The sequence below is a fragment of the Pan troglodytes genome, chromosome 12 (genome assembly GCF_028858775.2).
Source record: "Pan troglodytes isolate AG18354 chromosome 12, NHGRI_mPanTro3-v2.0_pri, whole genome shotgun sequence".
NCBI lineage: Eukaryota > Metazoa > Chordata > Mammalia > Primates > Hominidae > Pan > Pan troglodytes.
In genome coordinates, this window is record NC_072410.2 from 112,259,992 (window position 1) to 112,275,609 (window position 15,618).

The window sequence follows — 15,618 nt, forward strand, 5'->3', positions numbered from 1 at the left end:
AGTTTCTTTACTGGGTTTATTTTGGGTGAAGAAAGCAGTTATATAAGTTTAGGTATATTTTGTTAAAAAGTAATTGTACTGCTCATTTTTAAAACTATAGAAATAGATATTCAACAAAATGACAGTCATACTAGAAAGCATTTTATGTATATTACTAATATCTTTTGTTGTCAAATGAGCTTTTATCATTTCCCCATAATATATAAAACCTTCTAAATAGAATATCTTAAGAGTAGAAGTAAGTAATGAACTTCCCTTACTTCCTAAGATTATTTTTAGTGCAGCATTAGTATATTGAAGATTTGCAAGTTCTGACTCTTCCGGATATGGCCAATAGCAGATCTTATAGCTTGGTATTTCCCACAGTGCGTTCTTTGGAAAATTACGTCTGTAAAAAGGACTGGGTGGATAGCATAGTGGCTGATATTGTGGGCACTACAGGTAGACTGACATGGGTTTACATCCCACCTCTCTCACTTAATATCTGCACAACTTGGCCAATTCACTTAGCCTCTTTAAGCCTTGGTTTCCTCATATGTAAAATGGGAATAATATTGGTCCCAACCCATAGGGTTGCCTGGAGAATGAATCAGAAAATGCTTGGAAAATATTCAGCACCCTGTTATTTTAGGAGATTTGTGGCAAATAAGTTTGGGAAATGCTAAGTTAAGCACAGTTAAATCAATTTCTTTACCTCGATACTTCTTAGAGCCTTTAATACCTTCATACATTGTAAATCTCCAAATGGAAGGAAAGTATGAAACATTTCCCAGACTTACTTGACCATGGAGCCCTTTTTTCTCAGAAGATCTCTTGGGACTAGTGATCCATGGAGTTAACTGTAGGAAATGCTGCTGCATCCGATTCTTGGGTTAGGATTGTTTCGCTATGAAAAGCGCTTCACTCGGTTTTTATTTATGACCTGACTTGGATTAATTCTGTGACATTAATAAAGGAAACAAAAAATTACTTTTGCAACCACTGGTATATGTATTTTATAATGTAGTGGTTAATCAGACCCTTATCCTGAGGAAGATGTAGAGAATATACACGTGCAGTTGTATACATTCACATTTCATTAAGGCTCAGCCCTCTTTTGTTAGGACTCCATTGTGAAAGTGCAAACCCCATGGTTTTATTAACCTAATGAATTCTATGACAGTATTTTCCTAATCAAGTTTTAGAATTCCATTATGAGAATATCCTAAATTTAATTTTTTAAATATTGTTCTATAACATATACTATTTTATACTACTGTATGATTTTGCTCAGTACTTGATTTTCAGGTCTAGATGGATGTATATTTCTAAAATTTGGAAATTAGAGTAATGCTTTCCTTAGAAAGACAGCCACTTATACCAGGGGTCCCCAACCCCTGGGCCATGGACCCATACCAGTCGGTGGCCTATGAGGAACCGGGCCACACAGCAGGAGGGGAGTGGTAAGTGAGCATGACTGCCTGAGCTCCACCTCCTGCCAGCCGTGGCATTTGATTCTCACAGGAGCGTGAACCTAGTGTGAACTGCACATGCGAGGGATCTAGGTTGTGGGCTCCTTGTGAGAATCTAATGCCTGATGATCTGGGGTGGAATAGTTTCATCCTGAAACCGTCCCTCCCTGCATCCGTGGAAAAATTGTCTTCCACAAAACCAGTCCCTGGTGCCAAAAAGGTTGGGGACCACTGACATATATCATAAATGTTCTGCATGTGAGTACATCACATGTGGACTTATTTTGAAGATCTCAATCTTTTTCTGTGTCAATATTTGGAATTAATAAATAATTCCTGTGACATAGTCAGAGCATTCTTATGTGACCACCAGCACCATAAATTCTAAGTGTAACCTATTAAAACTGGGAAACTCTGTGAAAGGTATTGTTTGAGGCAGGGTTCTGAAATGCTGACTGGCAGTGGACTTTTCATTAGTCCCTGATGAGGAGTGCATATGTGATATGAGTATTAATATGCATCTATGTATGTTTATATATGGTGGTAGGAATTTGTCAGCTGTTCTTTCTTGGAAGATGGTTCTTTCTGCATTGTTTTTGTGAGTGTCCTTTGTCTTTGCAAATGGTCCGATGACAATGTTTCTCCTCTCTCCCTTCTCCTCATTTCAATTTGGCAACTTACTGTTGATCCCCAGTATTATTTTCTAAATTGAACTTGTTTGTGGAAATAAAAAATCTGAGGACCACTCAGAGGGTATAAGGGAACCCTCTTTGTCTTAGTTCATAAGGACTTTCTCATCATTTTTGTGTGTAGTATTATTACATTTAAAATAAGGATGATATTGCTGAAGTAGATTAAATGTTCTCTATAGATATCAAAGAAGATTAGTAATTCTAATCCTTAAATTTTTAGTCTGAAGTGAAATCTTATTATAATCAAATTGTTGCCCAAGAAAAACTGTTGAATGTTAATGAAGATTGCATAAGGACCTGCTGTCTTCTGTTTGACCTTTCCCAGGGCTCACCCACCTCATTGGATCTCCTTTCCTCCGGGCGTATATGCATGGGTTTTTCATGGATATAAGACTCTATCACAAGGTAAACAGAAAACTACAGTTATTATGTTTCAGGTAACTAATGCGTAGTCTATGGGCATTTCCTCACTACTCGCACTTTCATAAAACATACATAGGATTTGTAGGGGATCTGCCTGTTCTTTGGCATAACTGTTGTGGTGTATATGAAAATGATATTACCAAATACCATTCTTTTATTTTAAAAACTTTTTTCATTTTGAAAAGGTGAAACTGATGGTAAATCCATTTGCTTATGAAGAATATAGGAAAGATAAAATACGACAGAAAATAGAAGAAACACGTGCACAGAGAGTCCAGTTAAAGGTAAATATTATACTTACCATTGAATTTATCAGAGAAGAGTACTTAATTTTCATTTTGTGTATTATTCCAAAGAAATCTGCCATTCTTTTCTTGATTTTCCATCTTTAATTTGCATCTTTTACTGATATTTTTGGTATAGTTTGTTTGTCATCAGTGTGTCATGTTTGTCATGAGGGTGCAAAAGTCTTTACAATTTTAGCATTATGACCTCTGCGGTAATTGTACTGTGGGACATAATGCTAGAATGATTGATATTGTCACCTCCACTAGAAACCTGATAGCATTTTTAAATGGGTTTTCCATTTTTGGAGTATCCGGGCTTTGCTAATCCCTATTCCTTACTGACCTTTGGCCGTATCTTAGGCTCTGTTTGGATCATGGGAAATGGTTGACAGTCATAAACTGCACTCGCTGTCTGAGTACATAGAATTTAATGTAAAGAATGATTAACTTGGTATTCGAGAACTGAAAAGACAGAACTGCTAAAGGATGGAGGAGAGAGGTAAACTGCAGGAAGCAGCCACCAACTCAGAGCTGCGGAACAGCCTGGGGAATAGGAAGAGGAGGCCCCGTGGAGCTGGACCCAGGCCTCTGAGGAGGGGCCGCAGGCCGGTTCCAGGGTCCTTGAGGCATAATAGCGAGGATGTTCCTGGGAGCGTTGGAAACTGCAAACTGGAATCCACCACTGCTGTGGAACCATCTGTTGTTTCCAGGACAAAGAGTTGCTGTTGTGTGATGCCAGTGCAGACAGGGAAGGGCAGGTCCTGCTCCCGCACCTGCCTTACAGTCTGTCTGCAGCCGCCCCTGTTGGTTCATTTCAACCACCAAATGATACCAGTGTGTATAACTGAACGTTGGTATACGTACATACTCTGTCACTATAAAAGACTAGTGACTGTTTTCTGCATTTACCCTCAGTACTTTTTTTGTTTTTCCAGACTGTTAAAAGATTTCTGGTGTATTTTTGAGACAGGATCTTGCTTTGTTGCCCATGGTGGAGTACAGTGGCATGATCAGAGCTCACTGCAGCCTCGACCTGAGCTCAAGTGATCTTCCCACCTCAGCCTCCCAAGTAGCTAGGGACTATAGGCGCACACTACCACACTCAACTAATTTTTTGTAGTTTTAGTAGAGACAGAATTTTGCCGTGTTGCCCAGGCTGGTCTTTAACTTCAGGGCTAAAGTGAGCCTCCCATCGGCTTCCCAAAGTGCTGGGATTACAGTCATGAGCCATTGCACTGCCTCTCAGTGCACTGGAAAGAGGTTCTCAGTGCCCTGGGAAGAGAAATGAGGGCAAGTTCCCTAGCAGTAAGCTGGGGTTGCCGTTTTTTTGCCATGTGGCCCACCTGGTATCATCACCTGTCTACATTTCCTACTATGAGGATAATGAAATTTTAAAAATAAGAATTAGTTGGCTGGGCGTGGTGGCTCCTGCCTGTAATAATCCCAGCACTTTGGGAAGGCCAAGGCAGGCGGATCACGAGGTCAGGAGATCGAGACTGTCCTGGCTGACACAGTGAAACCCCGTCTCTACTAAAAATACAAAAAATTAGCCGGACGTTGTGGCGGGTGCCTGTGGTCCCAGCTACTCAGGAGGCTGAGATAGGAGAATGGCATGAACCCGGGAGGCGGAGGTTGCAGTGAGCTGAGATTGCGCCCCTGCACTCCATCCTGGGTGACAGAGCGAGACTCCATCTCAAAAAAAAAATAATAAAATAAGAATTAGTTATCTCCTGTTTATGAAATTATACTTACACAACTGTTTACCTTTAAGCTAATATGTAAATATGTTAGCTTTTAAAATAAAATAAAATACCAGCTTTTATTTTCTCTCTAGAAATTGCCAAAAGTTAACAAAGAGCTGGCACTTAAATTAATTGAAGAAGAAGAGGAGAAGCAGAAATCTACATGGAAAAAGAAAGTTAAGGTAAGGTGAAAAAGTATCGGCAAATTGTTTCTGCATTTTGTTGATAGTAACTTACATCTTTTTTATTGTTTCTTTTTACTTTAAAAATACATGTAGGACTTTTTCTTTCCTGCGTATAAGATTAGTATATGCTTAAGATGGGAAGTCTGGAAAATAGAAAAGAATATCAAGAAGAAAGCTATCCTTACGATTCTTATACCAGAGAAAGGCATCATTAATATTTCAGTGAATTTTCTTCCTGTCTTATTTGTTTCAAAATTAGAAACTACAATAGCAAGAGTCTTGTATGTGTAAAATGTTTATCCTGATTCTTTAAAATAACACAGGTGGTTTCCCATTTTGTTAAAAATTCTTTGTAAATATTTTTAATGGCTACATATTCTGTTTTATGAAATGATTATAATTTACTCAATCCTTCTATTGTTAAACGTTTAGATTATTGTTTTTCTTTGTTCATAACTCCAGAAGTAACTGATTTTTATTTAGACTTGGTGTTCTTACGAGTATGCAGGCTGAAGTGTAACTTCCACCTGCTTTCCTTTATTAATGTGAAAATAGACAAAGATTAGTCATAAAATAAATAAAAGCACTTTGTTTAGTTGGTATTGTCCAGAGGTGAGATTTTTCTAGTGTTTTCAGATGTATGAAGGTACCTGGGTCCTTGCCAATCTTGTTTTCTCTGCTTAGATGAGGCAGGCAGATAGCCAAGCTTGGTTATGTGCTGGAATGAGTTTGAAAGAACTGATCTCTGCGACAGCCTGCAGAACCTAATGAGTAAGGAGCTGACCTTGTAGTTTTGGGCCAGCTGTGTGGTGCCCTCAGGAGGTTCTTTTTTTTTAGCTTATTCTTTCTCTGTCCTCTGGTTTTTAACCAGGTATGTGCATCTAAGATGAGTGAGCTCCTTTTGTCTTCATTTCTGTTCATGCTCTTCAGTACCCAGGGACTGCAACTAAAGGATCTTGTTCCTAGCTCTTGGCACACTGGTTGTGTAATCTTCGGTGATTGCTCATCTTCACTGGGTCACAGTTTTTTCATCTGTAACATGCAAGGACCGGATATGGGCATTCTTACAGCTGTGATTTCCAAATGGATTCAGACTCAAGACTCCCCCTTGCTGTCTTCTGCTTCCTTAGCCTTTCCCTGCATCCCCTCATCCTCGTTTATTACATTCTTTTAGTATATTATTTAAATTTTAATTTCTGGAAGCCTCTCAAGTAAATAGAGGACTTTTAGGTTTCCATTTTCATGACATGAATAGTATGCCAATGTTGAAATAATTCCTCAAACTTATTAATATTTGAATTTATGTCTGCGTGTAATGGCTCTGCACCTTCCTAAGTTACACCAATGTGTATAAATGAATATATATATCTTTAAGTGTTTAAAATACAAGTCTTTCCTGCTGTGTTGACTCTCTCCTCAGAGTATTCACACTGATCTTCTTGTTAGCTAAGCCTAAGCATGATTAGGGAGGTAACTTTTCTGCTTCGTAATGTCATTTTACAGTAAAAGCTAAATGGAAGTGATCTTTGGATGTACATACCCTAAGGCTTCAGTAGATAGAGAGTAGAGCTAACTTAGACTGTAGATGTTTGCATTCCTATCTGTGTTTTATGCCAGAGTCTTTATCATCTGATAGAGGCAAGAATACTTAAGTTACAATTTAATTTTGCTACTTTGTGCAGCATGCTATACCAGAGCCTGTTTATAAGGCCCTGTGATTATCTAGATGCAGAAGTGCCCTTCTCTTCCCCCCATTTCTTTGTAGACCTTTGCTGAGGTTGAGGGCAGCCAGAGAAGATTTAGAATACCCCATAGTGTAGGATGGTGGAAATGACCTCACAAGTTGAACACATGCAGAGCAATGCTCATGGTCAGTAGGGAAAATTAGCATTGTTCCATGCCTTTAAACATTTTTGACAAAACATTAAAAACTCTCTTACTGTCCATTATAAATTGGAAAACTAGGATCTTTTCATTATATTGCAATTTAAAACATTAGGAATAAAGCCTAATTGAGTATTTTATTTTCTTTGTTTTCTTTTATTTCTTTTGTCAATAGTACTTGGAACAGTGCTTACTGTTTTCTCCTCCTAAACTTTTGATACGGAGCCAGCATTTTTCTTTGCCTCAGCAAATTGTCATACTCACTTTCTAAGTTTGGATAAGCTTCCGATGTTTCATCCTTTGCTCTTTTGACGTTATGAATTGTCTCTGAGAGTTCCTTTCATGTAAAGTTTTTTGCCAGTGTCACTTCCACTGGGACACTTTTCTTCTTCTTGTCACAACTGTTTTCCTCATTTGTTTTCAGAGGTTCACCATTACGTGGTCCCCTCACTACAGACTTAGAGTGCCAGCCAGTGACAGTAGCCACATTCCCTGTATTCCCACAGCCAGCTCTTTCTTCTATAACTCCCTTTAAATTTGATTCACATTTTTGTTGTTGCAGTTTTATCTTGTTGATTAGTTCTCTGTAAATTGTTCTTTTTTGTAAATGTCACACGAGTTTGTCTTCAGTATCTAAAGAAGCAGTGCAACAGTTATACACGCGTCCTGTCTGCAGGAACTGAACAGGAAATTCACTGTGCATCACACCGCCTGATGCAGTGTCCGGTCACTGACAGGCTTTGAGAAAAGCAACCCATTATTTACGTAGGGATTTGTGGACTAAAGAGCTCGCTGTGGAGTTATACTTTATGAACGTACTCAGTTGATGAACAGAGATAACTGAAATTTGAACCGTCTTGTTGGGGCACCTGGTATTCTTCAACTGCATTCCTTAGCTACTCCTTCCTGTTGGCACCGTGCGAATCAAGAACTTGCCTTTCTGTTATCTCCAGTCACATCTACGTTCCGTTGATGTTCACTCATTTTGTTGCTACATATTCTCTAATTAACTATCAGGATGGCATTTGATTATTTTAAAACCTATTTGTGGGTCACCCTGTAAAGAATTACCAAGCTGTGTACCATTTTACTTCCAGTGAAAAGGAGGAAGAACCTTAGAAATTCCTATCTTCTTCCATCAAACAGCAGTTTCTCTTCAGCTCTTCATAGCTGGAAATGTGATCTTTGTAGCCATATCACGTGATAACAGAATTCTTCCAAAGAGTAGTACTTGTAAAATGTGCCCCTAATCTTCTTGTTGGTGACTTCCTAGCCCAAATCAGACCTATTATCAGAGCTCAGTTTCATTCCAGAAATATTTATATATGGTCTTTTGAAAATCTGAGGCTGTGCTTGGAAAAAGTTAGTATAATTTGTTGTTGAACAGTTTCATCTTATGTAAAGTGAAGATCGTAGAAATCACTCATGAATTAAGGAAAGAATCCTTCATTATAATTTAAAAGACTACTTGAAAGAATTGCTAAGTCTCATCAGCAGATCATTAGTCTTGCCTTTGAACTCAGCTCCTCAAAAGCTTGAGAACTTTACTAGCTGTGATACCTCCTGATTTGAAAGTCGGTATCTTGCAATACCAATTTGAAAGGTATGTTTTGCCTTGTCTGCAGCTGAAATTTATTGGAGACAGTGAAATGTGTTCCCAAATATTGCTGCCACTGAGAACACAAAAATCGAATAAGATGTTTACTGTATGGTTGATATTGAACCTAAAATGGGAAGTGGCCCACCACATAATGTCAATCAGTATTATATGGACATTATCCAAACTCAGAAATTTTGGTTGCATTAATTCTAGTTAACAATTAAGGCCGAGTGCAGTGGCTCACGCCTGTATTCCCAATACTTTGGGTGGCTGAGGCAGGAAGATTACTTGAGCCCAGGAGTTGGAGTCTGCAGTGAGCCATGATCACACCACTGTACTGCAGCCTGGGCTACAGGGCAAGACAGCATCTCTTTAAAAAAAAAAATGAATGAATGTATTTATTCTTTCAACAAATATGTATTGAATTTCCAGTATGCACAAACAGCTTTGAGAGGCATGGGCATCTGTGATCTGTTTGATTTGTGAGGGTTTGAATTTTGGTTAGAGCTATTTTTCCTATAGGTATCATTTTTTGTATGTTAGTCTTTTTTGTCAGTTTCTTGCTGTGGCCTTAAAGTCTCTGATGAATGTACTTTTCTTTCATTCTGCAGCAGCTCAGGCAGGACTGTGCATGAGATCTCTAGGCCAGGGGTCTCCAACCCCCAGGCCATGGTACTGGTCTGGGGCCTGTTAGGAATCAGGCCGCACACCAGGAGATGAACCTCAAGCTTCATCTGTATTTACAGCCACTCCCCATCGCTCACATTACTGCCTGAGCCCCACCTCCTGTCAGGTCAGTGGCCACATTAGATTCTCATAGGAGCACGAACCCTATTGTGAACTGCGCATGTGAGGGATCTAGGTTGCCTGCTCCTTATGAGAATCTAATGCCTGATGATCTGTCACTGTCTCTCATTAGCCCCCGATGGGACTTTCTAGTTGCAGGAAAACAAGCTCAGGGCTCCCGCTGATTTTATATTATGGCGAGTTGTACAATTATTTCATTATTATTACAGTGTCATAATAATAGAAATAAAGTGCACAATAAATGCAATGCGCTTGAATCATCCCAAAACTCCCTTGCCCCACCCCCCCCCCCCCACCACCATCTGTTGAAAACTTGTCTTTTCCGAAACTAGTCCCTGGTGCCAAAAAGGTTGAGGATCACTGTTCTAGGCTATGTGTATTCTGTGGCTAGGAACCCATGGAAGAGATATTTTAGCAGTTTCAGGAATTACTAAATACCACTGAGAACTTATATTAAAGTAATACTTCATCTCTCTAGGGAATACAATTAGGTGCAGATACTTTGGGTTGGATCAGGTCAGTTTTAACATCCAAAATATTATTTTTAAAGCTTTTTTAGTATCAATTAAATTTTTTTTTTAAATTACAGTTATACATACATAGTTTTAAAAACTAAACATTTCAGTCTGGGCACAGTGCCTAACACAAACTTTACGGGCTCACACCTGTAATCCCAGCACTTCGGGAGGCCAAGGCAGGCAGATCACTTGAGGCCAGGAGTTTGAGACCACTCTGGCCAACACAGTGAAACCCCATTTCTACTAAAAATAGAAAAACTAGTTGGATGTGGTGGTGCGCACCTGTAATCCCAGCTACTTGGGAGGCTGAGGCAGGAGAATTGCTTGAACCTGGGAGGCAGAGGTTGCAGTGAGCCAAGATCATGCCATTGCACTCTAGCCTGGGCAACAGAGCAAGACTCCATCTCAAAAAACAAACAAAAAAACAAAACAAAAAAACATTTCTGTAATCCCATCATTTTGGGAGGCCAAGGCAGGGAGGATCACTTGAGCCCAGGAGTTCAAGACCAGCCTGGGCAACATGGTGAAACCGCATCTCTACAAAACATTAGCTGGGTGTAGTGGTGCATGCCTGTGGTCCCAGCTACTCAGGAGGCTGAGGTGGGAGGATCTCCCTGCAAGGCCACAGTTAGCCATGGTTGTGCCACTGCACTCCAGCCCAGTAACAGAGTGAGACTCTGTCAAAAACAAAAACAAAAAAAACCTAAACATTTCTCCAAGGTTTGTTAGGAATGTAGGCCATCCCACTGTCTGCCCCTTTTCCTCCCTCTGCCTTCCTCCATTTTCACCTCTTCTCAGACAACCACTTTTGCCTTTTTAGCTGATTATTTTGGTATAAATCTCTCTCTCTCTCTCTCTCTCTCTCTCTCTCTCTCTCTCTCTCTCTGCCCCCTCCCCTTCCCTCCCTCTTGCCTGTAGTCCTACCTCTTAACTTTTTAGTGTTAGGCATTATCTTTTGATAACTTTCCTTTTCAAGGAAGCTATATTGTGATTTTGATTAAGTTGGTATTCAGCATTACATTGTCGTACTTTTGTTTTTTGAGATAGAGCCTGTTACCCAGGCTGGAGTACAGTGGCAGAATCATAGCTTACTGCAGCCTCAGTCTCTCGGGCTTAAGTGATCCTCCCACCTCAGCCTCTCAAGTAGCTGGGATTACAGGTGCACACCACACCCAGCTAATATATAGGTATGTATATATTTTAGTAGAGCTGAGGTCTCACTGTGTTGTCTGGGCTGGTCTCCAACTCCTGAGCTCAAGAGATCCTCCCAAAGTGCTGGGATTACAGGCACGAGCCACCATGCCTGGCCTACGTAAGTGCTATTTCCAGCCGAGTCAGTAGTAATCTGTGACTGCATTTCTTGTTCAATCTTTGTGTCCTTTGAAGTTAATAATTGTCTCTCTTGCTCGTTTTCTATGTAGTTATCACTAATCAACACCCAATTCTATGTCAGTTCTCTAAGTCTTATTTTGAGGTGTTTAGATAGGTTAGACTTATGCTTATTTACCTTCCTGAAGAAGTTGCTTCTAGAATTTTCTGCCCCATTCCATTCTGGCCTGGTCACCTTCTAATCCTGGGACCTCCCTTTACCATTATCCTGGGCATTCACTTCACCTCAGCCCATGTTGGACAGAGAATTACAAGAACCTTCAGTTTCCTGAAGGAATATAGTTTCCAACCTAGGCAAGCAGTCAGTCCATGTGAGGGTATGGTAGATATTTTCAGACATGCAAGTTCTCAACAACAACCAATTCCCCTTAAATGCTGCTTTTCCTCGGGAAGTTGCTAGGGGAGTTGTTTCTCTAAAATAACAGTGTAAGCCCAGGAAGAGGAAGCGTCCTGGGAAACCTGACACGAAGCGACTGTACTGTGCTGCAAGCCCATCTCAGTCTAGAAGTTCGGTCTTCAGTGCTGGGAAATTTTCTTGAAAGAAAATTTCAATTAGTTTTTCCTGCCATGATCCATAGTTATTTTTTGGCAGTGAGGAATAAGAGAGTTAAAAAACTGAATGAAAACTCTAGGTGGGGACAGGGTCCCTCAGTCACTGTGCGGTGACTTGGCCACACTGTTTGGGGAGGGACGCTGCACATGTCATTGTCTGTTAGGTCTTTCTCTTGGCTGGTCAGGTCCTCCTGCTTGGGGGGGTAAAGGCCTGGCTACCAGCATTCCTAGAACTGACCACTGTAGGTCACAGGAGGTTGGAGGGGTCCAGAGGGCACCTCACCCCCCTGTGCCAGCCTTGCCCTCCCCTCCTTGTGGCCAGCACACCTCTCTTGCTCTTGCAGTGCCAGCCTCAGCCAAGCAACTTCTCAGTGGGAGAGGGCTGGGGCCAGCCTTTCCAGAGCTGGGGTGTGATTTTTAAATAGGCTTTCTTTCTGGCTTCCAAATTTTTATTACCCCTATTTCCTTTCCTTTTTTTCTTAAGGGTTTATGCCCTTTTTAAAAAGCTCCTTTTCTGTTGTTCCAGTGAAGTTTTAGGAGAGATTAGAAGATACTGGTGTTCAAGCCACCATCTTTACTCAGAAGTCTGTACCAGCCTAACTTCATAGGTATCATAGCATTGAAAGAACTAATTTGATTGGCCGGGGTGCAGTGGCTGACGCCTGTAATCCCAGCACTTTGGGAGGCCGAGGCAGGCGAATCACCAGGTCAGAAGTTTGAGACCAGCCTGACCAACTGGTGAAACCCCGTCTCTACTAAAAATACAAAAATTAGCCGGCCGTGGTGGCGCGTGCCTGTAATCCCAGCTACTCCAGGAGGCTGAGGCAGGAGAATCGCTTGAACCCGGGAGGCAGAGGTTGCAGTGAGCCGAGATCACACCACTGCACTCCAGCCTGCGTGACAGAGCAAGACCCCATCTCAAAAGAAAAAAAAGAAAAAAAAAAAACTAATTTGTTTCAAATGGCAATCATTCTTCATATACGTTACTATGTTGGAACAAAATAATAATAGGCATCCCACTCAGGTAGACAGATACCATTCTTCCAGGTAGGACTGTGGTATGAATAGTACTTTAATGTTTTCTGTATTTTAATGGTAAAGTTGAGCATGTGTAGACGGGTATTTATAGGACGGATCACTAGCCAGACACTTGTAAGCTCCTATAGAACATTAATAGCTATACCTTATCCTACTTTTTTCCTTAAGACAGCTGTGAAAACAAACAGACTAGGAAAAAACCCTGAGGGAAATATTTTTACAAGCTGGGTCAGAAGAGGTTTTATTTTATAGTTGTTCATCCAAAGCATACTTGTCTTTAGGCAATGCAATTGATTTGTTTTAAATTAAGAAAAAAATCTTAATACCAGCAACATATGTAGTCTTTGTAACATTTTCTCTATTTATTAAATATGATTATTACTTTAATAAATATAGTAAGATGAAAAGTAAATATTTGCCCTTGGGTTTTTTTTAACCTGAAAATGTGTAATAGGCACATAGTTATTCATTTGAAATTATCTTTGACAATATCACCTATCCGATATCTACAGATAACTCCAAAATTTACATCATAGCCCCCTCCTTTCCCCTGAGACATGGCGCATCGTTCCCAGACACCTAGTGGTGTCCGTCTGAATCCTGGTGCTCTTCTCCCTGTGCCACAGGCATAGGCAGCCCTAAATGGAGCGTGATTTCTTCCCCTTTACTCCACCCCTGCGTTTTTTCCTAATGCTCTCCAGTGATGGATTCTAACTCAGTGTCGCCAGCTTTCTGGTTGCTTAAGCTACATGTTTGAGAGAAGTTTCTAACCCTGTTTTTAATTCTTAACCCTCCCATCTCCATAGCTGGATCTGTCAATTCTAATTTAGAACTGTATCTCACAATTATTCTTTCTTAAAAACTGTCTGTTCCCATTGCCCTAATTCAGGCCCTGTCTCTCTTGCCAGTTTCTTAAAATGGCTTCTTAGTCTTCTCATGATGCTAACTTCTTACTCAGCAGTCCGTCAGACATCATGCTGCTGCAGACTTTTGAAGCACAATTTTGGGTTGTTTTGTTTGTTTGTTTGTTTGTGACAAGGTCTCTCTGTTACCCAGGCTGGAGGGCATGGTGTGATCTCAACTCACTGCAGCCCTGACTTCCCAGGCTCAAGCGATCCTCCTACCTCAGCCTTCCAAGTAGCTGGGACTACAGGCGTGCACCACCACGCCTGACTAATTTTTTATATTTTGTATAGACAGCGTCTCACCATGTTGCCCAGGCTGGTCTTGAACTTCTGGCCTCAAGCAGTCCTCCCACCTCAGCCTCCCAAAGTGCTGAGATTGCAGGCATGAACCACCACCTGGCCAGTTCTGTCATCTGGGAGTCTTGAAGCACACTTCTGTTGATCATCCATCTTCTCCTTCCTCCCTCCTTCCCTGTCTCCCTCCTTCGTTTCTCTTCCTTTTCCTCTTCCTCTTCTCCCTCCCCCTCCTTCTCTTCGCTAGTGGTTTCCCCTTATATCTTCAAAATAACAGTCATGGTATTTAAAATCCTTTACAGTATGACCCAATCAAAAAATTGTTTCGAAATTGCATCATTCTTATGTCGCCAGACTATTCACCACTCCCATCGGCTGGAAATGCTGTTTCTTCAGATTTCTACTTGTTGAAACCTACTCATGTTTCAAGCCCCCTCCCTGATGCTGCACCCCCCAAGGCCCCTCCTGGGGTGTCTTGTTGGGATTCCTTTTTCTGTCCTCTCCTGTGGCACTTTCAGCACTACCGAGCAGCCCTCAGAAGAGGCCTAGTAGCACGTGTTTGCAGTGTTTTTTCTTCCTTACTAGTTTAGGATCAGGAACCCGATCTTACCTTTCTTTTTCCCTCCGTCCTAAGTCTTTCTTGGAAATGATGTTTAATCAGGGAAAACTTGCTGCATTTAATATCTTAGAATTTTAGGTAAGGGTTTATCTGTTTTTAGGTACATACAAATAATAAACAGGCCAAGTTCCTTAATATCTTATGATTTACTAAACTTTTGTATAGGTCTGTCACACAAATAATATTCAGAACTCAACTGCCTGCAATCTTGTTTACTCTCAACAGTGGAGAAATAGTAAAGTAGTCTGTTCAGCAGAGTCAGAGTCCATCACAAACAGGTCAGCTTTTTCCAGCAGTGTTCAGGGCTGTTTACTCTGATTGACAAACAATTCTGAGTAAGCTGTTTCATCTGGCTTCCAAGCCTGTAGCAGAGAAGGAACAATAAGACAGTCCTAAATGTGTAAGATTCTCTGTCATCTACTTAAGTGAACAGGTAAGTTTACAGTACAGTTTAGAAAACTTTCCATTGAAAATGGTACAAATAAAAAGGAATTTAGTGTCAGTCCTGAGCTATCTAAATGGGTCTCAGTAGCCAAAGTTTTTGTATCTAAAGGATACACAATATCCTTTGACAACAATTAGTTGACCTGAGGGGGAATATTGATGAAACAACCCTGTAGGGGATGGAAAGGTTCGGTTTCCCAGTAACTCAGCTGGAATCGGTAAACTGACATCACCAGCTTCCTGCATCCCACCATGTGAGTTACTGGCTTTGTATACCTCCTCTCCCAGTTTTGGAATCTGAAGTTGAAAGAATTGCTTATTTTAAGTCAGTGTAGTAACTAAGCTTTATTTAAAAGCCCTGTTTTCAGTGGCTCATGCCTGTAATCCCAGTACTATGGGAGGCCAAGGCACGAGAAATTGCTTGAGCCCAAGAATTCAAGACCATCCTGGGCAACATAGTGAGACCCATCTCTACAAAAAAAAAAAAAATTAGCCGGGTGCGGTGGTGCACCTGTGGTCCCAGCTACTTGGGAGCCTGACTGAGGTGGGAGGATCACTTGAGCCCAGGAGGTTGGGGCTGCAGTGAGCTGTGATTGTGCCACTGCACTCCAGCCTGGGTGACAGAGTGAGACCGTATCTCTAAAAAATAATAAAAGCCACTTTCTAAAAACCTAGTATCTTCTTGAAAGGTGTTTTTTTGCATTAAAATGTTAATTGAAGAAATTCTTTCTAATCTGTTAAGCATAAAGTTAGCCAAAAGGCTCATTCTTGGCTCATTGTGTGTAATG

General features: G+C 40.8%; 1 protein-coding gene across 11 annotated transcripts in view; it reads left to right on the plus strand.

Annotated features, from left to right (window-relative positions):
• The window catches only part of NOL10 (nucleolar protein 10), a 119,425-nt gene that overhangs the window by 85,842 nt on the left and 17,965 nt on the right, over positions 1 to 15,618 (plus strand). For all 11 annotated transcript variants that reach the window (XR_001715130.4, XM_525686.8, XM_016947059.4 and 8 more), the window contains 3 exons: positions 2,469 to 2,548; positions 2,752 to 2,850; positions 4,688 to 4,777. Coding sequence is in view for 10 of the 11 variants with exons in the window: in XM_525686.8 (XP_525686.2) it covers positions 2,469 to 2,548; positions 2,752 to 2,850; positions 4,688 to 4,777 (269 nt within the window). In the remaining variant the exon portion in view is untranslated. The remainder of the gene's footprint in view (positions 1 to 2,468; positions 2,549 to 2,751; positions 2,851 to 4,687; positions 4,778 to 15,618) is intronic.